Raw genomic sequence first — 25,783 nt, forward strand, 5'->3', positions numbered from 1 at the left:
TAGTTATGTGCAGAGCAGAGATAGGGGTTGGCATCTTCCAGAGTCCTGAACTCTCCGCCTCCCCCTACAGGGCAATATTTGTCAGTGCAGTACCCAGCAGCGAATGCAGTTACAGTCGGTCCCTGGGTTACAAACATCCGACTTACAAATGACTCCTACTTACAAACGGAGGGAGACAACAGGAAGTAAGGAGAAATCTCCCCCTAGGAAGGAAAATTCACTCCTGTAAGAGTTCTCATGGGAAAAAGGTGTCTCCACTGAAGCTTTATCACCAATCCTTGTTTCCACAACAACCCAAAATGTTTAAAATCCAGTTGTCATAGGGAGAGAAAGTGAGGAGAAATCATGGAACAGGGGCACAGACAGCAAAACAAATGGTACAGGGGTATTAACCCTTCCCTGTGCTATCCAAAAAACTAAAAAATTCTTCTTTTGGATGAGGTCTACATATAAAAAATGTACCTGTTCCAACTTACAAACAAATTGGATTTAAGAACAAACCTACAGTCCATATCTTGTTTGTAACCCAGGGACCGCCTGTACAGTACTACAGATTTTTAAAAAGCTATGTATGTGTGCATGTGTGTGTGTGTGTGTGTGTGTATGTGTGTAAGTTTCTATTTTCGCTTCTGTGTATGTATGTATGTACTTACGTTACTTTTAATCTTGACCCTAATCTTACTGATATCAATGATGATAAAAAGATGGCCACCTATATAAGGGCCTTAAACTCTGTATAAAAAAACAGTGCGTCCTTCCAAATAAAGATCTATTAAACTGTAGCTATCCTCGATTGTCACTCCATGGTTCCCCAGTTCCCCGCACTGTTTTTCTATACCGAGTTATAGGCCCTTATATAGGTGCCCATCTTTTTATCACCATTGATATCAGTACTATCCAAATAAGTGTATACTTGCTACTGTGTGTTTTAGATAATCACTGTTCCCCTTCTCTATATATCCTTTTATTGTTGGAACTTGCCAGGTGCTGTTTAATTATGAGAATGATTTGAAGAGCTCTTGAAGAAGCGACACATGTTGAGCTTGGACTTTGTTCCAATAATTTGTGAAACCATACCCACAGTGTCTACCTTTGGGGTACTTTCTATCTAGACCCAATGGGGTTAGACACATGCGGTTTGGTTAAGGGTATTTTAATAGCTTGTTTTTGATTTTAACACTATGATGATTTGTGTTTTTGTATATATTGTAACTTATGGTATATCTAATTAATAACATTTATGAATTTGTTTCACTAGTGCCTATAAAGTCCATGTTGTTCTAGTTTTTCTATATCTTAATCTTGGGATGTGGCACGCATTCATATGCTACATACACTCGTGGTACCACCCCATGGTAGTGTGTGCTCTCATTTGTTTTTCTAATAGTTTTAATCTATGTGATTATCAAATTCCAAACATTTTTAATTTTTCTGCATGCATATATTAAATAAATGTGTTCATGCATTATAGATACTCCTGGACCACCAGTAAACCTTATTATCAAGGACACCTCCAAGGACTCAGCCATGATCTCGTGGGATCCTCCAGTTATTGATGGTGGTAGTCCAATCAAGAATTATATTGTTGAAAAACGCGATGCAGAGAGAAAGGCTTGGTCTACAGTATCAACTGACTGTGCTAAAACATCATTTAGGATTACTAACCTTGAAGAAGGCAAGTCCTACTTCTTCAGAGTGTTGGCAGAAAATGAATATGGCATTGGCGAGCCATGTGAAACTCATGATGCTGTGAAAGCTTCTGGTAAGTAATTAGTTGTACATATATATTATTAAACAATGCTGCAGCAGAGATGATATGGCATTGATATTTTTACAGTCTTCTGGCAATCTGGCTTTCGTATTTCTGGCGATATTGGGTAATATGTTTTTTTGCCTGGTTCTTTTAGAAAAACCTGGACCAGTCATAGATCTGAAAGCACTGGCTGTATCAAAATCATCATGCACCATTGCATGGAAGAAGCCATTAAGTGATGGAGGAAGCCGTATCACTGGATACGTTGTCGAGAATTTGATCTCCGAGGACAAGTGGAAACAAGTAATGATATCAAAAAATCTTCAGTACACAATGAAAGATCTGACTGAAGGAAAGGAGTACACCTTTAAAGTGGTTGCCCAAAATGATGCTGGTTTCAGTTCTCCAAATGAAATTTCAATTATAGCCAGGGACGATATTGGTATGTGTGTCTTTCCCAGTCTTTAGCATGCCAATAAACATTTAGTAATCAAATCAGTGTTCTTTTTGCATTCTCTTAGTAATACCAGTGTTTTTTTTTCTCAGTTGCACCAAATCTAGACTTAAAGGATCTGCCAGATTTATGCTACATTGCCAAGGAGGGAAGCACTTTCCGACTCAAAATCCCAGTCAGTGGAAAGCCTGCACCTACAGTTACATGGAGGAAAGGTGAAGACAAGCCTTTGACTGAAAGTGGTAGAGTAACTGTTGAGTCTACTGCTGTGAACACTACCTTAACAGTTCGTGATTGCCAGAAAGATGATGCCTCAAAATACACAATCACTTTGAAGAATCCAGCTGGCACCAAGGAATCTACCATCTTTGTAAAAGTAGTGGGAAAACCTGGAATTCCAACAGGTCCAGTTAAGTTTGATGAAGTGACTGCAGATGCTATCACACTGATCTGGGCTCCCCCAAAAGATGATGGTGGTTCTGAAATTACAAACTATATCCTGGAAAAGAGAGATTCTGTGACAAATAAGTGGGTAACATGTGCTTCTGCTGTACAGAAGACATCATTCAGAGTTACCAGACTCCATGAAGGAACTGAATACATCTTCAAAGTCAGTGCTGAAAACAAGTATGGGGTTGGTGAAGGCCTTAAATCCGATTCAATTGTGGCAAAGCATCCATTTGGTAAGCCATCTTTAGAAAGGGGGTAGTTTAAAATTATTCAGACCTGTACCCAGAATTCAGGCTGACTAATTACATTAACTATGTATTCTAGATGTACCAGATGCTCCACCACCACCTAATATTGTGACAATAAGGCACGATTCTGCAAACCTGACCTGGGTCGATCCAAGGAAGACTGGGGGGTCACCAATCACAGGTAAGTTTTTTAAACTAAAAACAGATACCTTGCAATTGTAAGCAACATCAAATGCGTGTTCATATATCATGTATGTAGCTGCAGGTTAAATTGTGCACGTTAAAATCGTTTCTTTTTTTTTAACACATTCCAGCTATAAACTGCAAGATAGTATTTTGATACACCCTTTTTAATCTACTTCACTTTGTTTTGGGGAAACTAGAGACCGTTTACAGCTGTGCCTATAGTTTAGGTTCCCTAAAGACTGAATAAGGGCATTGCTAAGCTAAGGGTGTATTTTAGCTTTACAATGACTATTGTATTAACAGTAACATTTTTTATCTGATGTTTTAACCTGCATGTTGTGCATTTCAAATGTATATTCTATCAAGCTAAAACATTTTGCAATGTAGGTTGTAATTTTGGTATTACTTTGTTGTTTAGGCTATTACATTGAATTCAAAGAAAGAAACAGCCTGCTTTGGAAAAGAGCCAGTACCACTCCATTACGAATGAGGGACTACAGAGTTGCAGGTTTAACTGAAGGCCTAGAATATGAATTTAGAGTTATGGCTATAAATCTTGCTGGAGTTGGAAAACCAAGTCTGCCATCTGAATCAGTTGTGGCTCTTGATCCAATTGGTAAGTGCAAAAGTCCTTGGTAAATAAATGCAGTAGCATGTGTAAGTACATGAAACTGATTTCTTGATTCCTTTTAGATCCTCCTGGTAAACCTGAGGTCATTAATGTCACTAGGAGTTCAGCAACACTTATCTGGACAGAACCAAAATATGATGGTGGACACAAACTGGTTGGATACCTTGTTGAGAAACGTGATTTACCAGCAAAGAGCTGGATGAAGGCCAACCATGTCAATGTTCAGGAATGTGCATTTACCGTTAATGATCTAATAGAAGGTGGAAAATATGAATTCAGAATAAGAGCTAAAAACACTGCTGGTGCCATTAGTCCTCCATCAGAGACAACTGGAACTGTTGTTTGCAAGGACGAGTATGGTATGTGTCAAGCAGCTTTTTTATTATTGTTTTCTGATATATATAGCTGTATCACTTAAAATATTTACTGACCTTTGATTTACAATTCTCTTTACAGAGGCACCCACAATTGTTATTGATCCAGCTGTTAAAGAAGGTTTAACAGTTAAAGCAGGAGATACAATTGTCATGACTGCAACAAGAATTCTTGGTAAACCACCTCCAACCTCTGTGTGGTCAAAAGCAGGAAAGGACTTTAAGCTATCTGATATTGTGCAGATAGAAACAGGTCCAACATCATCCACCCTATCTGTTAAATATGCATCCCGTAAAGATTCTGGGGAGTATACAATAACAGCCAGCAATCCTTTTGGCACAAAAGAAGAGCATGTGCATGTCAAAGTTTTAGATGTGCCTGGCCCTCCAGGACCAATTGAAACCAGCAACGTATCTGCAGAAAAAGCTACACTCAACTGGACTCCTCCTGCTGAAGATGGAGGTTCACCAATAACCTCTTACACTCTTGAAAAGAGAGAAACCAGTCGTTTGCTTTGGACCCTGGTGGCTGAAAATATTCAGTCATGTAGACATGTTGTCAGCAAACTGATCCAAGGAAATGAATACATCTTCCGTGTGTCTGCTGTTAATCACTATGGTGTAGGTGAACCTGTACAATCTGAGCCAGTGAAGATGGTGGACAGATTTGGTAAGTAACAATAATGTAATACTTAACATAAAATGTATCCTTTAACAGAATAGCCGTGCTTATTTGTACATTTATTGCCTTACTTAGGTCCCCCTGGTCCTCCTGGAAAACCAGAAGCAACAAATGTAACTAAGGATACAATAACCATAGCTTGGAAACGCCCAGTTGATGATGGTGGTAGCGAAATCACAGGTTACTTTGTTGAGAGAAAAGAGAAGAAGGGATTGAGATGGGTGAGAGCATCAAAGAAACCAATTTCTGACCTCAGACTTAAAGTGACTGGACTCACAGAAGGCAACGAGTATGAATTCCGAGTAAGCGCAGAAAATAAAGCTGGAGTGGGACCACCAAGTGATTCTTCTCTACCAGTCTTAACCAAAGATATTGCATGTGAGTAATTTCAAGATTTTTAGAAGTGTTTTTCACATTATTTAGTACATGTATCAACAGCTGAAAACATTATGCTGCACATTCTTTTCAAGTTAAAGCTGAACTGCAGGCAAACAGCTAAGTTGTTTTACCCACCAAGGGATTTGTATTTATATCCATTATATACATCAAATTTACATAGACAGTTTGAAAACCTGCATTTAAACAATACTAGCTCTTGATACTATCTGCAGCCTATGAATGGACAATGAATGAGAAAAAGCAGACCAATGAACTATTTGTCACTCTTCTTTCTCCTCCTTTAAGCACATGGCACAATTAATTTGCTCCTTGTTCTGCTCTTTTTACTCTTAGTCTTATACTTTATAGGTGTTACTAGATATCATGTCATATTCAGGTACTTAACCCTAGTTTCTTAAAAAAAAAACATACAATTTATGATTTTTACTGAACAAATAGCCACATAAATTGACATTTTTTTTTTTATCTGCCTGGGGTTCAGTGTATGAAAATCAGTGTCATTTTTTTTTATCTGCCTGGGGTTCAGTGTATGAAAATCAGTGTCATTTTTTTTTTCAAAGCCATGTTTAATAGGTTTTGGTTAATATATAAGCTCGCTTTAAAAAAAAAAAAAAAAAAAAATGCACATCTTTTTGCAGGTAAAAAAAATGGGAATTTTTTTTTTTTTTTTACTTGGAGTCTGTAAAGCATTGCACCTGCGACCAGCAGATCACAGGTGCCATGCAGGAGTCATGCAGACTTGTTTGTGCATCTGTTTGCTCATACTTCATACAGGCAGGCAGATACACACTGACAGGAAGAGAGAATGAACTACCAAAGCGCTCATCAGCATCATGGTAGTTCATTGAAACTACAAGCCAACAGCTTCAAAGGTCCTCGGTACTTGTAGTTTACCATTCAAAGTGCACTGCCCGCTGTCACTGTTTGAAAATAACGTGGCCGGGCGGGCAAGGCTTTTTGGATTGCACATAAAATTTAGGGAGAAAGTGAATATTTTTAGTGACTAAAATACTGAGATTTATGTTTTTAGAAAATTAATGTTGTGGTTTCTGTTTCTTATTATAGATCCACCAGGTCCACCATCTAATCCCAAGGTCACCGACACAACAAAATCTACTGCCACACTGCACTGGGGCAAACCTCATTATGATGGTGGTCTTGACATAATTGGCTACGTTGTAGAACACCAAAAGGATGGTGAAGAAGAATGGGTGAAAGATACTACAGGGACAGCACTTAGAATCACTGAATTTGTAGTGGCAAATCTCCAGCCTGGTGCAAAATATAAATTCAGAATCCGTGCAATTAATGCTGTAGGAACTGGTGAACCAGCGCAAATTGATGATGTTGAAATTAAGGATCGTGAAGAAATTCCCGATTTTGAGCTTGATGCTGAACTAAGAAGAACTCTTGTTGTTAGGGCTGGACTAAGCATTCGTATTTTTGTACCGATTAAGGGAAGACCCACACCTGAAGTCACATGGACAAAAGGTGATGTCCCACTGAAGATAAGAGCCAACATTGAAAACACAGAGTCATATTCTCTGTTAATCATTACAGAGTGCAACAGATATGATGCTGGAAAATATACCATGACTCTTGAAAATGCAGCTGGAAAGAAATCTGGTTTTGTCAATGTCAAAGTTTTGGATTCACCAGGACCTCCATCAAATCTTAAAGCAAGAGATGTTACGAAAGACAGCATCACCTTGCAGTGGGATATGCCACTCATAGATGGTGGATCACGAATTACAAATTATATCGTTGAAAAAAGGGAATCTACCAGAAAAGCTTATTCAACAATAACAACCAACTGCCAGAAGTGCTCTCTAAGGATTCCAAATTTGGCAGAAGGATGTGAATACTACTTCCGAGTACTGGCAGAGAATGAGTTTGGCATTGGTGAACCTGCTGAAACTGCTGAACCAATAAGAGCATCTGAAGCGCCTTCTCCTCCTGAAAGCCTAAACATCATGGACATTACCAAGAACAGTGTAAGCCTTGCATGGCCAAAACCAGAACATGACGGCGGCAGCAAGATTACAGGTTATGTAATTGAAGCACAGAGGAAAGGTTCTGATCAATGGACACATATTGCAACAGTAAAATCATTGGACTATGTAGTGAAAAACCTAAATGAGAATGAAGAATATGTGTTCCAAGTGATGGCGGTCAACAGCGCAGGAAGAAGTGACCCACGGGAGAGCAGACCAGTAGTTGTTAGAGAACAGCAGATGCTTCCAGAATTTGACTTACGTGGCATTTATCAAAAGACTGTACTTGCCAAAGCTGGTGATAACATCAAAGTTGAAATCCCAGTTCTTGGAAGACCAAAACCGACTGTAACATGGAAAAAGGGTGATCAGCTTCTTAGAGAAACTCAGAGAGTTAATGTGGAAAGAACAGCAACTGCCACTATCTTAAATATCAATGAATGCATAAGAACAGATGCTGGAAAATACACTTTGGCAGCTAAAAACATTATTGGAGAAGTAGGTGATGTAATTACTGTGCAGGTACATGATATTCCTGGAATCCCAACAGGACCAATCAAATTTGATGAAATTTCATCTGACTTTATTACTTTTTCCTGGGATCCCCCTGAGAATGATGGTGGTGTTCCCATAAGCAACTACATTGTGGAAATTCGAGAAACCAACAGCACATCTTGGACTGAACTGGCCTCTACTGTAATACGCACAACATTTAAAGCAACAAAATTAACAACAGGATTGCAATATCAGTTCCGTGTTAAGGCTCAAAACAGATATGGAATTGGCCCAGCTCTCAACTCAGAGTCTGTTGTTGCTGCTTATCCATTTAAGGTTCCTGGACCCCCAGGTACACCTCAAGTTATTGCTGTTACAAAAGATTCAATGACCATCAGCTGGAATGAACCTGTTACTGATGGTGGAAGTCCAATCTTAGGCTACCATATTGAAAGAAAAGAGAGAAACAGCATTCTGTGGCAGACAATCAGCAAGACTCTATTTGTAGGAAATATATATAAATCTTCAGGTCTCACAGATGGCATTGCCTATGAATTCCGTATAGTAGCTGAAAACATGGCTGGCAAGAGTAAACCAAGCAAGTCCTCTGAGCCAACATTTGCCTTGGATCCAATTGATCCACCAGGTAAACCATCTGCCCTGAACATTACTAGACATTCAGTGACTCTACAGTGGACAAAACCAGAATATAATGGAGGCTTTAAGATCACTGGATATACAGTTGAGAAAAGAGATCTTCCTAATGGCAGGTGGCTAAAGGCTAACTTTAGTAACATTCTAGAAACTGAGTTTACTGTTAGTGGATTAACTGAAAATGCTGAGTATGAGTTTAGAATAATTGCAAGAAATGCAGCTGGTGCTGTCAGTCAACCATCTGAACCATCTGATGCAATAACATGCAGAGATGATATAGAAGAGCCAAGAATAATGGTTGATGCCAAGTTCAAAGACGTCATCATTCTTAAGGCTGGCGAGATATTCAGACTTGATGCTGATGTGTCTGGACGTCCCATTCCAACACTGGCATGGACAAAAGAAGGAAAGGACCTTGAGGACACAGCTAAATTAGAAATAAAAATAGCAGATTTCTCCGCTGCTTTGATAAATAAGGACTCAGCAAGAAAAGATGGAGGCGCATATACACTTACCGCTTCTAACCCTGGAGGACTTGCTAAACATGTATTTAATGTTAAAGTTCTTGATAGACCAGGTCCTTGTGAAGGTCCATTGGCTGTATCTGAAGTTACTTCTGAAAAATGTGTATTGTCATGGTTGCCACCACTGGATGATGGAGGTGCCAAGATAGATCACTATATTGTAGAAAAACGTGAAACTAGCAGATTGGCTTGGACAAATGTGGCAGCAGAAGTCCAAGTAACAAAATTCAAGGTTACAAAACTACTGAAAGGAAATGAATATATTTTCCGTGTTATGGCTGTCAACAAGTATGGAGTTGGAGAAATTTTGGAGTCAGAACCCACTCTTGCAGTTAATCCATATATACCACCTGATCCACCCAAAACACCAGAAGTAACAACAATCACAAAAGACTCTATGATTGTTTGCTGGGGACATCCAGACTCTGATGGAGGCAGTCCAATTACAAACTATGTAGTCGAACGCCGTGACAAGGCAGGACTCCGTTGGGTTAAGTGCAATAAGAGAATCCTCACCGATTTAAGATACAAAGTGTCAGGGCTCACAGAAGGACATGAGTATGAATTTAGAATAACGGCTGAAAATGCAGCTGGAATGAGTAAACCAAGCCCGTGCAGTCCATTCTACAAGGCATGCGACACAGTGTTCAAGCCTGGACCTCCTGGAAACCCAAGAGTTCTAGATACAAGCAAATCATCCATTACAATTGCTTGGAACAAACCAGTCTATGATGGGGGTTCAGAAATAACTGGCTACAATGTGGAAATATCTTTACCTGAAGAAGATGAATGGAAAATTGTTACACCACCAGCTGGACTTAAAGCTACTTCCTTTACTATTACAAAGCTTAAGGAGAATCAAGAATATAAAATTCAGATATATGCTGTAAACTCAGAAGGAGCTGGTGAGCCTGCCCTTGTCCCAGGATCACCAAAAGCTGAAGAAAGAATGCTTCCACCTGAGATTGATTTGGATGCCGAACTACGTAAAGTCATTAGCATTAGAGCCTGCTGCACTTTACGATTGTTTGTACCAATTAAAGGAAGACCTGTTCCAGAAGTTAGGTGGTCAAGAGAAAATGGTGAGCCGATAGAAAGGGCAACCATTGAATCAACTAGCTCCTATACTCTGTTAGTTGTGGAAAATGTAAACAGGTTTGACAGCGGGAAGTATATGCTAACAATAGAAAACAGCTCTGGAAGTAAGTCAGCTTTTGTGAATGTCAGAGTGCTCGATACACCAGGAGCGCCACAAGATTTGAAAATAAAGGAAATCACTAAGTCATCTGTTACATTGACATGGGACCCTCCACTCATTGATGGAGGATCTAAGATTAAGAACTACATTGTAGAGAAACGTGAGTCAACAAGAAAGGCATACTCAACAGTGGCAGCTAACTGTCATAAGACCAGCTGGAAAATTGATCAGTTACAAGAAGGTTGTAACTACTACTTTAGAGTCCTTGCAGAAAATGAATATGGAATTGGGTTACCTGTTGAAACCTCAGAATCAGTAAAAGTATCTGAAAGACCACTTCCACCAGGAAAGATTACTTTGGATGATGTAACAAGAAATAGCGTTTCACTGTCTTGGGAAAAACCAGAACATGACGGTGGAAGCAGAATTGTGGGCTACATTGTAGAGATGCAAAGCAAGGGCAGTGAGAAGTGGGCAACATGTGCAACTGTGAAAACAACAGAAGCCAAGGTAACTGGTTTGATACAAGGGGAAGAATACATGTTCCGTGTATCAGCTCAAAATGAAAAAGGAATTAGTGATCCGCGTCAGCTTGGAGTACCAGTAGTTGCTAAAGACCTTGTGATTGCACCAGCAATTAAGCTTCTGTTTAATACATTCAGTGTTTTAGCAGGAGAAGATCTTAAAGTTGAAGTTCCATTTGTTGCACGTCCTAAGCCAACAGTTACATGGCACAAAGATAGCCTGCCACTAAAACAGACAACTCGGGTTAATGAAGAACATACAGAAAGCATATCCCTGCTTACAATTAAAGAGGCATCTAAAGAAGATGTTGGCCAGTATACAGTAAAGCTTGCTAATACAGCAGGGGAGGCCACTGAACAGCTCAGCATAATTGTACTCGACAAGCCAGAACCCCCAACAGGTCCAGTTAAAATTGATGAAGTAACAGCTGACAGCATCAGCATATCTTGGGAGCCTCCCAAATATGATGGTGGAAGTTCAATCAATAATTACATTGTAGAAAAACGTGACACATCAACAACAGTTTGGCAAATTGTGTCTGCTACTGTGGCAAGAACTACTATAAAAGCAACAAGACTCAAAACAGGAAGTGAATATCAGTTCAGAGTAGCTGCTGAGAACAGATATGGAAAGAGTGGATACTTGGTATCTGAAGCAGTAGTAGCTCAATATCCATACAAATTACCTGGACCACCTGGTACACCATTTGTAACTGCAGTTACTAAGGACAGCATGGTGGTACAATGGAATGAACCAGTAAATGATGGTGGTAGCAAGATCCTTGGATACCATGTGGAAAGCAAAGAAAGAAACAGCATTCTGTGGGTAAAAATGAACAAAACAATCCTGCCAGACACCAAAATTAAGACAACAAATGTTGAAGAAGGTATTGAATATGAATTTAGAGTTTATGCTGAGAACATTGTGGGAATTGGCAAGCCAAGCAAAGTATCAGAATGCTATGTGGCCCGAGACCCATGTGATCCTCCTGGACGCCCAGAAGCTTTAGTAGTCACAAGAAATTCAGTCATAATTCAGTGGACAAAGCCAGAGTATAATGGTGGTAGCAAGATCACAGGTTACATTGTTGAGAAAAAAGAATTACCTGAGGGGCGGTGGATGAAGGCCAGCTTCACAAATGTTATTGAAACTCAGTTTGCAGTTACTGGACTAGTTGAAGATCAAAGATATGAATTCCGTGTAATTGCAAGAAATGCTGCTGGAATTTTTAGTGAACCTTCTGAAAGCACTGGTCCAATTACAGCAAGAGATGAGGTAGAGCCACCTCGTGTGAGCATGGATCCAAAGTACAAGGAACTTATAACAGTAAATGCTGGTGAAATATTTAAGATTGAAGCAGATGTCCATGGCAAGCCAATACCATCTGTTCAGTGGTTCAAAGCAGGTGAAGAACTTGTAAACACAGCTCGTCTTGAAATTAAGGGCACTGACTTCTTCACATCTTTAAGTGTAAAAGATGCAATTAGAGTGGACAGTGGTCAGTACATTTTGCTTTTGAAGAATGTTGCAGGTGAAAAATCTGTACCTGTTAATGTTAAAGTTCTTGACAGACCAGGACCTCCTGAAGGACCAATTTCTATCTCTGGTGTTACAGCTGAGAAATGCTCGTTAGCATGGAAACCTCCACAGCAAAATGGTGGCAGTGATATTGACCACTATATTGTGGAAAGAAGAGAAACTAGTCGCTTAGTATGGACAGTTGTTGATTCAAATGTTCAAACTCTTAGCTGCAAAGTAACCAAACTTTTAGAAGGAAATGAATACATTTTCCGTGTCTTAGCTGTAAACAAATATGGTGTTGGTGAACCACTTGAATCTGAACCAGTTCTAGCAAAGAATCCATTTGTTGTTCCACAAGCTCCAAAAGCTCCAGAAGTTACAGCAATTACCAAAGACTCTATGATAGTTGTTTGGGAAAGACCAGCATTTGATGGTGGAAGTGAAATTGTTGGATATGTTGTTGAAAAACGAGATAAAGAAGGTATACGTTGGGTGAGGTGCAACAAGCGACTTGTCAGTGAATTACGCTTTAGAGTAACTGGTCTAGTTGAATCACATCTTTATGAATTTAGAGTTTCTGCTGAAAATGCTGCTGGTCTGAGTGAGCCAAGTCAACCTTCCATTTACTACAAGGCTTCTGATCCTATTTACAAACCTGGACCTCCAAATAACCCCAAAGCAGTGGATGTTACAAGATCATCTGTTTTCCTTTCATGGGGCAAGCCAATATATGATGGTGGATGTGAAATCCAGAGCTACATTGTGGAGAAATGTGATGTCAGCACTGATGAATGGTCTATGTGCACTCCTGCAACTGGCATTAAGGAGACACGTCTTGAAGTTGACAAACTTATGGAAAAACATGAATATAAATTCCGTATATGTGCAGTAAACAAGGCTGGTGTTGGAGAACATGCCGATGTGCCTGCTTCAATTATTGTTGAAGAGAAATTAGAGACTCCAGACCTTGATCTGGATCTAGAACTTAGAAAGGTTGTTAATGTCAGAGCAGGTGGTTCACTGAGACTATTTATTCCTATCAGAGGTCGTCCAGCACCAGAGGTTAAGTGGGCCAAAGTTGATGGAGAAATCAGAGAAACAGCCCAGATTGATGTTACCAGCAGTTTCACCACACTTGTCCTTGATAATGTTAACAGATATGATTCTGGAAAGTACACCCTAACACTAGAAAACAGCAGTGGCAGCAAATCTGCCTTTATCAGTGTCAGAGTTTTGGATACTCCAAGTGCCCCAGTTAACCTTAAGATAAAAGAAATCACCAAGGAATCTGTATCACTTACATGGGAACCCCCAGCACTGGACGGTGGTGCTAAAATAAAGAATTACATCATTGAAAAACGAGAAACAACAAGAAAAGCATATGCTGCTGTTGCCACAAACTGCCACAAGACATCATGGAAAATAGACCAACTTCAAGAAGGTTGCAGCTATTACTTCAGAGTAACAGCCGAGAATGAATATGGAATTGGTGTTCCAGCAGAAACATCTGAGTCTGTGAAGGTCTCAGAGGTTCCACAGCCTCCAGGAAAAATAGCTGTGCTTGATGTGACCAGGAACAGTGTGTCACTGTCATGGGAAAAACCTGAACATGACGGTGGAAGCAAAATCATTCAGTACATTGTAGAAATGCAAGCTAAAGGAAGTGAGAAATGGTCAGACTGTGCTCGTGTCAAATCACTTGAGGCAGTGGTAACAAACTTAACGCAAGGAGGTGAATATCTATTTAGAGTTGTTGCAGTGAATGAGAAAGGAAAGAGTGACCCTAGATCTCTTGCAGTTCCAGTGGTTGCCAAAGATCTTGTGATAGAGCCAGATGTACGACCAGCATTTAGTAATTACAGTGTTCAAGTAGGACAAGACTTGAAGATCGAAGTGCCTGTTACTGGAAGACCTAAACCAACAATTGCTTGGACAAAAGATGGTCAGACTCTCAAACAGACAACTAGAGTTAATGTTACTGATACAGCACACCTGACTGTATTGAATATTAAAGAAACAAGCAAAGATGATGCTGGCATGTATGCCATTACAGTATCAAATGTTGTTGGACAGAAGGTAGCATCCATTGAAGTTATAACACTGGACAAACCTGATCCACCAAGTGGTCCAGTGAAATTCGATGAAGTAAGTGCTGATAGTATCACCTTATCATGGAATCCTCCAGTATACACTGGCGGATGCCAAATCACAAATTACATTGTTGAAAAGAGAGATACAACTACTACAGTTTGGGAGACTGTGTCAGCCACTATTGCTAGAACAACACTTAAGGTATCAAAACTTAAAACAGGCACAGAATACCAATTCAAGATCTTTGCTGAAAACCGCTATGGAAGAAGCTTTGGACTGGAATCTGAAGCTGTTGTAGCTCAATATCCATACAAGGAGCCTGGACCTCCAGGTACGCCATCAGCTGCAGCAATAACAAAAGACAGCATAGTTGTGCAATGGCATGAACCTATTAATGATGGTGGAAGCAGAGTCCTTGGCTACCATCTTGAGCGTAAGGAGAGGAACAGTATTATGTGGACAAAGGTGAATAAAACTATTATCCCTGACACATACTTCAAGACTTCTAATCTTGAGGAAGGCATTGAGTATGAATTTAGGGTATATGCTGAAAATATTGTTGGCACTGGCAAATCAAGTAAAGTTTCAGAGTGCTACTGTGCCCGAGATCCATGTGATCCACCAGGTTGCCCAGAAGCCATAATTGTAACAAGAAATGCAATTACATTAACCTGGAAGAAACCAGAGTATGATGGTGGCAGTATGATAACAGGCTATATTGTTGAAAAGCGTGATCTTCCTGAAGGGCGCTGGATGAAAGCTAGCTTTACAAATGTTATTGAAAAACAATTTACAGTAACTGGACTTACAGAAGATGAGAAATATGATTTCAGAGTTATTGCAAGAAATGCTGCCGGATCATTTAGCAAGCCCTCTGATAGCACAGGGCCAATAACTGCCAAGGATGAAGTAGAACCCCCAAGAATTTCAATGGATCCAAAATACAAAGACACAATTGTTGTTAATGCTGGTGACACATTTAAATTAGATGCTGATGTCCATGGTAAACCTATTCCAACAATTCAGTGGATCAAAGGAGACAAAGAAGTTGAAGATTCAGCTAGGTGCGAAGTTAAAAACACTGATTTCAAAGCACTTATTGTTGTGAAAGATGCTATTAGAGTGGATGGTGGACAATACATTTTACAAGCATCAAATGTTGCAGGAACTAAGTCAATTCCTATTCAAGTAAAAGTACTTGATCGCCCTGGACCACCAGAAGGGCCGGTTCATGTTACTGGGGTCATAGCTGACAAATGCTCTCTGGCATGGGGTTCTCCTCAACATGATGGTGGTAGTGATATTTCCCACTATGTCATTGAAAAGCGGGAAACTAGTCGCCTTGCTTGGACTGTGGTTGCATCTGATGTAGTAACAACATCTCTTAAAGTAACAAAACTCCTAGAAGGCAATGAATATATCTTCCGTATAATGGCTGTAAATAAATATGGTGTTGGGGAGCCTCTAGAGTCTATACCAGTTTTAATGAAGAATCCATTTGTGCCTCCTGGTTCACCTAAGTCACTTGAAGTAACCAATATTGTAAAGGACTCTATGACCGTTTGTTGGAGCCGACCTGATAATGATGGTGGCAGCGAAATCATAGGCTACATTGTAGAAAAGCGTGACAGAGCAGGCATTAGATGGACCAAGTGCAACAAACGCAGGATTACAGATCTAAGATTCAGAGTCACAGGACTAACAGAGGATCATGAATATGAATTCAGAGTATCTGCTGAAAATGCTGCTGGAGTTGGTGAGCCAAGCCAGCCTACAGCATACTTTAAAGCATCTGACCCTATATTTAAACCCGGACCACCTTCAAATCCACATGTAGTAGATACATCTAAGAATTCTATTACTGTGGTTTGGGGTAAACCCATTTATGATGGTGGAAGTGAAATCCAAGGCTATATTGTAGAAATATGCAAAGGAGATGAAGAAGAATGGTCTATGGTCACTCCACAAACAGGTTTACAAGTTACTAAGTATGAGATCACAAAGCTTATCGAACATCAGCCATACCAGATTCGCATTTGTGCTATAAATAAGGCAGGTGTAGGTGAGGCTGCATCAGTACCAGGCACTGTAAAACCAGAAGACAAGCTTGAAGCTCCTGAAATAGACCTTGATTCTGAACTCAGGAAGGGAATACTTGTAAGAGCTGGTGGAAATGTTAGAATTCCAATTCCATTTAGTGGAAGACCTGTTCCAGAAATAAGTTGGTCAAAAGAAGATGGTGAACTAAGTGAAAAGGCACAAATTGAAAGAAGTTTCAACTATACTCAGCTTTCAATTGACAGCTGTGATAGGAATGATGCTGGAAAATATATTCTTAAACTGGAGAACAGCAGTGGCTCCAAATCTGCTTTTGTGACAGTTAAGGTACTTGATACGCCAGGTGCACCAATAAACCTGCTCGTGAAAGACATAAAGAAAGATTCAGTCATACTAACATGGGAGCCTCCACTCATTGATGGTGGTGCCAAAATAAAGAACTATGTTATTGACAAACGAGAATCAACCAGAAAAGCGTATGCAAATGTCACAGCCAAATGCAATAAAACAACATACAAAGTTGAAAACCTTACAGAAGGAGCGGTTTATTACTTTAGAGTTATGGCTGAAAATGAATATGGTATTGGTCTACCGGTTGAAACAGTTGATGCAGTAAAAGCCTCTGAAGCACCTTTGCCACCTGGAAAAATTACCCTTACTGATGTTACCCAAAGAAGTGTGTCACTTATCTGGGAGAAGCCTGAGCATGACGGTGGTAGCAGAATTATAGGATATCTAGTGGAATCCCAGCCAAAGGGGGTAGAGAAATGGAGCATTGCAGCTGAAACAAAGACATGCAGTGCTGTTGTTTCTGGATTAAGTCCTGGTCAGGAATATTGTTTCAGAGTTCTTGCTTACAATGAAAAAGGAAAAAGTGATCCAAGGATACTTGGCCTTCCAGTAATAGCTAAAGATTTAACCTTTGAACCAAGCTTTAAATTAATGTTCAATTCTTATAACATACAAGCTGGAGAGGATCTAAAGATTGACATCCCAGTAATAGGTAGACCAAGACCCACTATTACGTGGACTAAAGATGGGCAAACGCTGAAACAGACAACTAGAGTTAATGTTGAAAACACTGCAGTATCAACAGTTTTGCACATCAAAGAAAGCAACAAAGATGACTTTGGCAAATATACAGTGACAGCAACAAATAGTGCTGGTACAGCAACTGAAAATATCAGCATTATTGTTCTTGACAAACCTGGCCCACCCAAAGGACCTGTTCGATTTGATGAGATCAGCTCTAACTATGTGATATTTTCATGGGATACTCCAGAATATACAGGTGGCTGTCAGATAAGCAACTACATTGTAGAGAAACGTGATACAACCACCACTACATGGCAAACTGTGTCAGCTACAGTCGCAAGAACAACTATTAAGGTGACAAAACTCACAACAGGTTCTGAGTATCAATTTAGGATCTATGCTGAAAATAGATATGGAAAGAGTATACCTCTAGATTCTACTGCAGTTGTTGTACAATATCCTTACAAAGAACCTGGACCACCAGGAACTCCATTTGTTACATCAGCTTCTAAGGATCACATGACTGTGCAGTGGAATGAACCTGTAAATGATGGAGGAAGCAAAGTTCTTGGATACCATGTGGAACGCAAGGAGAAAAATAGTATTCTCTGGGCAAAATTGAACAAGTCTCTCCTTCAAGACACAAAATTGAAAACAAATGGCCTTGAAGAAGGTCTAGAGTATGAATTCAGAGTATTTGCTGAGAACATTGTTGGCATTGGCAAACCTAGCAAAGTGTCTGAGTGTTATGTTGCTCGTGATCCATGTGATCCGCCAGGCCGTCCAGAAGCTATTGTCATTACAAGAAATTATGTCACACTTCACTGGACAAAGCCAGAATATGATGGTGGCAGCAAAATAACAGGTTACATAGTAGAAAAGAAAGAATTACCTGATGGCCGCTGGATGAAAGCTAGCTTCACAAATGTACTAGAAAAAGAGTTCACTGCTACTGGACTTACAGAGGGTGATAGATATGAATTTAGAGTTATAGCAAGAAATGCTGCTGGTAACTTTAGTGAGCCATCAGAAAGTACTGGACTTATTACTGCCCGAGATGAAATAGATGCACCAAGAGCATCTCTTGATCCAAAATACAAGGATGTGATTGTTGTTAATGCTGGAGACACTTTCATTCTTGAAGCTGATATTCATGGCAAACCAATTCCAGATGTCACCTGGTCCAAAGATGGGAAAGAGCTTGAGGTAACAACTGCACGTTCAGAAATAAAATCCACACTTCAAAGGACAACATTAACTGTTAAAGATTGTATTCGTGTGGATGGTGGACAATATGTTCTCAACCTCAGTAATGTAGGTGGAACAAAGTCTATTCCTATCACTGTTAAAGTTCTTGATCGCCCTGGTCCTCCCGAAGGTCCACTAAAGGTTACAGGTGTAACATCAGACAAATGTTATTTGGCATGGAGCCCACCTTCACAGGATGGTGGTGCAAATATTTCACATTACAACATTGAAAAGAGAGAGACAAGCAGACTTTCTTGGACCCAGGTTGCTTCGGAAGTTCAGGCTTTGAGCCACAAAGTTACAAAACTTCTAGCAGGCAATGAATATATTTTCCGTGTTGTCGCAGTAAACAAATATGGAATTGGAGAGCCCCTGGAATCTGAACCAGTTCTGGCTTGTAATCCATTTAAGCTTCCAAGTGCACCTACAACACCAGAAGTTTCTGCAATCACTAAAGATTCTATGGTAGTAACATGGGGTCGTCCACAAGACAATGGTGGTGCAGAGATAGAAGGGTATATTCTTGAAAAGCGTGACAAAGATGGTGTTAGATGGACAAAGTGCAACAAGAAACGATTAACTGACTTAAGACTTAGAGTAACAGGCTTAACAGATGGACATTTCTATGAATTTAAAGTCTCAGCTGAAAATGCTGCTGGCGTTGGAGAAGCAAGTGAACCATCTATTTTCTATCGTGCATGTGATGCCATATATCCTCCAGGACCTCCAGGAAATCCAAAAGTAACTGACACCTCTCGATCATCAGTATCTCTTGCTTGGAGCAAGCCTGTTTATGATGGTGGTGCACCAGTTTCAGGTTATGTTGTAGAATTTAGAGAAGCAGCAGCTGATGAATGGACTACTGCCACTCCTCCAACAGGACTGCAAGGCAAACAGTTTACAGTAACAAAACTAAAGGAAAATGCAGAATACTCCTTCCGTATTTGTGCCATTAACTCAGAGGGAGTGGGAGAACCAGCTTCTGTTGCAGAAACAGTTATCGCTGCTGACAAATTAGAGCCTCCTGAAATTGAACTTGATGCTGACTTGAGAAAGACTGTTACTGTCCGGGCTGGTGGAACCCTAAGATTATTTGTCACAATCAAAGGAAGACCTGAACCTGAAGTGAAATGGGAAAAGGCAGATGACAAACTTACAGAGCGAGCACAGATTGAAGTTACCAGCTCATACACAATGTTGGTTATTGACAATGTCAACAGATTTGATAGTGGAAGATACAACTTAACACTAGAAAACAACAGTGGCTCAAAATCTGCGTTTGTGAATGTTAGAGTACTTGACTCACCAAGTGCCCCAATAAATCTGACTGTCAAAGAAATCAAAAAGGATTCAGTGACTTTATCTTGGGAACCACCACTTATTGATGGAGGTTCTAAGATCACAAACTACATTGTTGATAAACGTGAAGCTACCAGAAAAGCCTATGCAACAGTAACAAGTAACTGCACCAAGAATACATTTAAGATTGACCAACTCCAGGAAGGAGGCATATATTATTTCCGTGTTTTGGCTGCCAATGAGCATGGTATTGGTCTGCCTGCAAGTACAACAGACCCAATCAAAGTATCTGAAGCTCCATTTCCCCCTGGTAGAGTAACTCTTGTAGATGTAACTCGTAACAGTGCAACTCTTTCATGGGAAAAACCCGAGAGTGATGGAGGTAGCAAAATTACTGGCTATGTTGTAGAAATGCAGACCAAGGGAAGTGAGAAATGGAGCACTTGCACTCAGGTAAAAACACTAGAGGCAACAATTACAGGCTTGTCAAGTGGTGAGGAGTATACATTCAGAGTGATTGCTGTAAATGAGAAAGGAAGGAGCGATCCAAGACAACTGGGTGTACCAGTAGTAGCCAAGGATATTGAAATTCAACCAACAATTGAGCTGCTATTCAATACTTTTAGTGTAAAAGCTGGGGATGATCTTAGGATTGAGGTACCAGTCCGAGGAAGACCAGTGCCTAATATAACATGGAAGAAAGATGGGCAAGCTCTAAAACAAACAACTAGAGTAAATGTCCAAGTTACAAAGACGTCTACACTCCTCTCTATCAAAGAAGCAACTAAAGATGATGTTGGACAATATGAATTAAGTGCTTCAAACAGTGCAGGTTCTGCAACAGCTTTGCTTGGCGTGATTGTGCTTGACAAACCTGGACCACCAGGATCCATACAGATTGACGATGTCAGTGCAGACAACATCTCATTTTCTTGGAGTGCCCCAGAATATGATGGTGGCTGTCATATAAACAACTACATTGTTGAGAAGAGAGACACAACTACTACAGCATGGGAACTAGTATCAGCAACAGTGGCAAGAACATCCATTAAAGTTGGACGCTTGACAACTGGCTCAGAATACCAATTCCGTGTTTGCGCAGAAAACAGATATGGAAAGAGCTATTATACTGACAGCTCATCAGTTGTTGCCCAGTATCCATTCAAACCACCAGGACCTCCAGGAACACCTCGTGTTGCTCATTCAACAAAGGCTTTCATGATTGTTACTTGGCAACCCCCTGTAAATGACGGTGGTAGTCAAGTGATTGGATATCACCTGGAGAAAAAAGAAAGAAGCAGCATTCTCTGGGCTAAAGTTAACAAGAGTCTTATATCTGACACACAACTGAAAGTAACAGGTCTTGAAGAAGGTCTGATGTATGAATATCGTGTCTATGCTGAAAACATTGCTGGAATTGGAAAGTGTAGCAAATCATGTGAGCCAGTTGCAGCACGAGATCCATGCGATCCCCCAGGTCAGCCAGAAGTTACTAATATCACAAGAACATCTGTATCACTAGCATGGAAGAAGCCAGAGTATGATGGTGGAGCAAAGATTACTGGATACATTATTGAAAGAAAGGAATTACCCGATGGACGTTGGCTAAAATGCAACTTTACAAACATCCAGGACACATTCTTTGATGTAACTGCACTCACAGAAGACCAGAGATATGAATTCCGTGTTATTGCAAAGAATTCTGCAGGGCTTTTTAGTGAACCATCTGAATCCACAGGACCAATAACAGTTAAAGATGATGTAGATGCCCCAAGAATTATGATGGATGTTAAGTTCAGAGATGTTGTTGTTGTCAAGGCAGGGGAAATTCTTAAAATTAATGCTGATATTGCAGGAAGACCTCATCCTGTAGTTTCTTGGACAAAAGATGGCAAAGAAATTGAAGAAAAAGCAAGAGTAGAGATTACCTCAACAGACAATAGTACTGTGCTTGTAGTTAAAGACTGCATAAGAAGAGATTCAGGCCAGTATGTCTTAACACTACAAAATGTTGCAGGAACAAGATCCTTAGCAGTAAACTGCAAAGTACTTGATAGACCAGGGCCTTCTGCAGGTCCACTACAAATTGCTGGAGTAACAGCCGAGAAGTGCACACTTTCCTGGGGATCTCCTCAAGAAAATGGGGGTGCAGAGATTGATTACTATGTTGTTGAAAAACGTGAGACCAGCCGCATTGCCTGGACAGTCTGTGAATCTGAACTTAGAACCACTTCCTGCAAGGTAACAAAACTTCTCAAGGGTAATGAATATGTCTTTAGAGTGATGGGCGTTAACAAGTACGGAGTGGGAGAACCTCTGGAAAGTGAAGCCGTCAAGGCATTGGATCCATTTACTGTTCCAATTGCACCAAAATCACTGGAGATTACAAATGTAACAAAAGACGCTATGACACTTTGTTGGGCAAGACCTGAAAGTGATGGTGGTAGCGAAATAGCAGGGTATGTAATTGAGAGACGTGAGAAAAACAGCCTAAGGTGGATGCGTGTGAACAAAAAACCTGTTTATGACCTAAGAGTTAAATCTTCTGGTTTGCGGGAAGGATGCGAATATGAATATCGTGTTTATGCAGAAAATGCTGCTGGTCTTAGTGCTCCAAGTGAATGCTCACCCTTAATTCGTGCAGAAGATCCAGTCTTCCTGCCATCGCCACCATCTAAGCCTAAAATTGTAGACTCAACAAGGTCAAGTGTGACAATCAGCTGGGTAAAACCATTGTTTGATGGAGGCTCCCCAGTTACTGGATACACTGTAGAATACAAAAAATCTGATGACACTGAATGGACAGCAGCTTCAACAAATGTGAGAGGTACTGAGTATACAGTAATTGCACTGACTTCTGGAGCAGAATATTCATTTAGAGTTAGATCTGTCAACAAAGTAGGCCCAAGTGAACCAAGTGAAAGCACAGAGCCACAGATAGTGAAAGACAGAGAAGAAGAACCTACCTTTGACATTGACACTGAAATGCGTAAAACATTGATTGTCAAAGCAGGTGGATCATTCACCATGACAGTGCCTTACAGAGGTAAACCTGTCCCCAATGTAATGTGGAGCAAACCAGACTCTGATCTACGTGCAAGAGCTACAATTGATACCACAGATACAAGAACCTCACTTTCCATTGAAAAGGCCACAAGGAATGATTCTGGCAAGTACACACTTACACTGCAGAACATTCTTAACACTGCAACACTTACACTAGTTGTGAAAGTTCTTGATTCTCCTGGACCTCCTTCAAATATTGTTGTAAAAGAAGTGACAAAGGAATCTGCTGTTCTGTCCTGGGATGTCCCTGAGAATGATGGTGGTGCACCAGTTAAAAATTACCACATTGAAAAACGTGAAGCAAGCAAAAAGGCATGGGTCTCTGTGACAAATAACTGTCATCGCCTTACATACAAAGTAATTGGTCTACAAGAAGGTGGAGTTTACTATTTCAAAATCTCTGGAGAAAATGAATTTGGTGTTGGAGCATCTGCAGAAACCAAGGAAGGCGTAAAGATAACAGGTTAGTATTACATGTGTGATTAAAAATAAATCAAAATAAATCACTGTAGTTTAAAAGCAATGATCAGTAGGGAAACTAAATAAATGCTATCCTTCATGCCTCAACAGAGAGACCCAGTCCACCAGAAAAACTTGGAGTAACCAATGTTACAAAGGACAGTGTGTCACTGGCTTGGTCAAAACCAGAACATGATGGAGGAAGCAGAATCCTGGGTTATCTGGTTGAAGCTCTAGAGAAAGGACAACAAAAATGGGTCAAATGTGCCGTGGTCAAGACAACTCACCATGATATTCGTGGCCTCAAAGAAAATGTTGACTACTTCTTCAGAGTTTTTGCAGAAAATCAGGCTGGTCTGAGTGATCCTAAAGAGCTTCTTCTACCTGTAACTGTTAAAGAAAAGCTTGGTGAGTATTTATTACAGTGGTATTTGTATCATTATTTGTTCTTATTTATTCATATTCCTGATTTTCCAGTATATATAATAAAATATGCATAACTGGACTCAGATTTAAAAATAAATTCCCCCTTCTCAACAAACCTAAGTCAGGGACTATCAAACATAATATGAATGTTAGTATTACACATTTTATCAAAGAGACTTTTATGTACTCCATTATTGTGCTAATTTACATTCCACCAATTGAATAAGAGCTTCAATGTACACTTATATAGAACAAGTCTTTTACATGATTTATTTACTTAGACTAAGTTGCCATTAGGTAACTATATTCTACCACAAACCAAACAGATAAAATTTTTCACAAATCAAGACAGAGCATCTGTTACTATTTATCATACCTAATCTCTCTAGATATGATAGATGCTTTAGCTGTACATGGTATAATTCTATTTTACGTGTCACTAAATGTGTCTAATTATAAGTATCATGCTTTTATTTTTCAGAATCACCTGAAATAGACATGAGAGGATATCCAAGTAACACTGTATATGTCAGAGCAGGTTCAAATCTTAAAGTTGACATTCCCATTTCTGGTAGACCTCTTCCTAAAGTGACACTATCCAGGGATGGTCTTCTTGTGAAATCCACTTTACGGTTCAATACTGAAACCACAGCTGAAAGCATCATTATTAACCTTAAAGAAAGTGTTGCTGCTGATGCTGGATCGTATGAATTAACAGCATCCAACTCTAGTGGAACCACTAAGGCCACCCTCAAGATTGTTGTATTAGACAGACCAGGCCCACCAATAGGTCCTGTAGTCATCAGTGATGTCACTGAAGACAGTGTAACACTGCAGTGGGAGCCTCCAGGCTATGATGGTGGAAGTCAGGTTACTAACTACATTGTCCTGAAGAGAGAAACAAGCACTGCTGCTTGGTCTGAAGTTTCCTCTACAGTGGCCAGAAATGTCACTAAGGTTATGAAACTGACCAAAGGAGAAGAATACCAATTTCGTATCAAGGCTGAAAATCGTTTTGGCATCAGTGACCATATTGATTCTGAGTGTGTAACTGTCAAACTGCCTTACAGTAAGTTTATATCAATACCTACATAGTAAGTTCTAAATTCTAATTTTTGTTTTACCCTATACACTACTAACACTATGTTTCCTTTTTCAGCCATACCTGGGCCACCATCTACTCCATGGGTCAGCAATGTTACCCGAGAGAGCATTACTGTGGGTTGGCATGAGCCAGTCTCTAATGGAGGCAATACAGTTATTGGGTATCACTTGGAAATGAAAGACAGGAACAGCATTTTGTGGCAGAAAGCTAATAAGACAATAATTCGCACAAGTCACTTCAAGGTCACCAATATCAGTGCTGGGCTTATCTATGAATTTAGAGTATATGCTGTAAATGCTGCTGGAATTGGAAAAGCCAGCCATCCATCAGAACCTGTACTAGCAATTGATGCATGTGGTGAGTTATTAGCATATGTTTTTTTTTTACGGCAGTATTCTGTAAATGATGTCAGTTGATTTGAAGTGCTATGTAACTTTAACTTACAGATTGCCTACTGCGGTGGCATCCAGATTATTTTAAATGGCCTGACTAAATAATAACAGAATTTCATTTAAACAATGATAACAACATGCTGCCTACTTTATGTCATAGAATAAATATGATTTTAACTCTTGTCTTTCCTTTACAGAGCCTCCTAGAAATGTCCGTGTAACTGATATTACAAAGGCTTCTGTGAACCTGGCGTGGCAAAAACCAGCATATGATGGTGGCAGCAAAATCACTGGATACATTGTGGAAAAACGTGATCTGCCAAATGGTCGTTGGACCAAAGCCAGCTTCACCAATGTTATTGAGACACAGTTTAGTGTATCTGGATTGACTCAAAGCAATCAGTATGAATTCCGTGTCTTTGCAAAGAATGCAGTTGGTTCCATAAGTAACCCATCAGATGTTGCAGGACCCATCACTTGTGTTGATACATATGGTAAGGAAATTTTAAGTTGTAA

General features: G+C 39.9%; 1 protein-coding gene across 1 annotated transcript in view; it reads left to right on the forward strand.

Annotated features, from left to right (window-relative positions):
* The window catches only part of LOC309558726 (titin-like), a 320,308-nt gene that overhangs the window by 259,303 nt on the left and 35,222 nt on the right, over nt 1-25,783 (forward strand). Inside the window, exons 243-255 of the mRNA XM_082261775.1 lie at nt 1,472-1,762; nt 1,908-2,195; nt 2,300-2,890; nt 2,982-3,086; nt 3,510-3,707; nt 3,785-4,081; nt 4,179-4,766; nt 4,854-5,156; nt 6,243-23,348; nt 23,456-23,752; nt 24,252-24,839; nt 24,930-25,232; nt 25,465-25,761. Of these exons, the coding sequence (XP_082117901.1) occupies nt 1,472-1,762; nt 1,908-2,195; nt 2,300-2,890; nt 2,982-3,086; nt 3,510-3,707; nt 3,785-4,081; nt 4,179-4,766; nt 4,854-5,156; nt 6,243-23,348; nt 23,456-23,752; nt 24,252-24,839; nt 24,930-25,232; nt 25,465-25,761 (21,252 nt within the window). The remainder of the gene's footprint in view (nt 1-1,471; nt 1,763-1,907; nt 2,196-2,299; nt 2,891-2,981; nt 3,087-3,509; nt 3,708-3,784; nt 4,082-4,178; nt 4,767-4,853; nt 5,157-6,242; nt 23,349-23,455; nt 23,753-24,251; nt 24,840-24,929; nt 25,233-25,464; nt 25,762-25,783) is intronic.

This window comes from Pelophylax lessonae (assembly GCF_965119305.1).
Source record: "Pelophylax lessonae genome assembly, chromosome: 6".
Classification (NCBI taxonomy): Eukaryota; Metazoa; Chordata; class Amphibia; order Anura; family Ranidae; genus Pelophylax; species Pelophylax lessonae.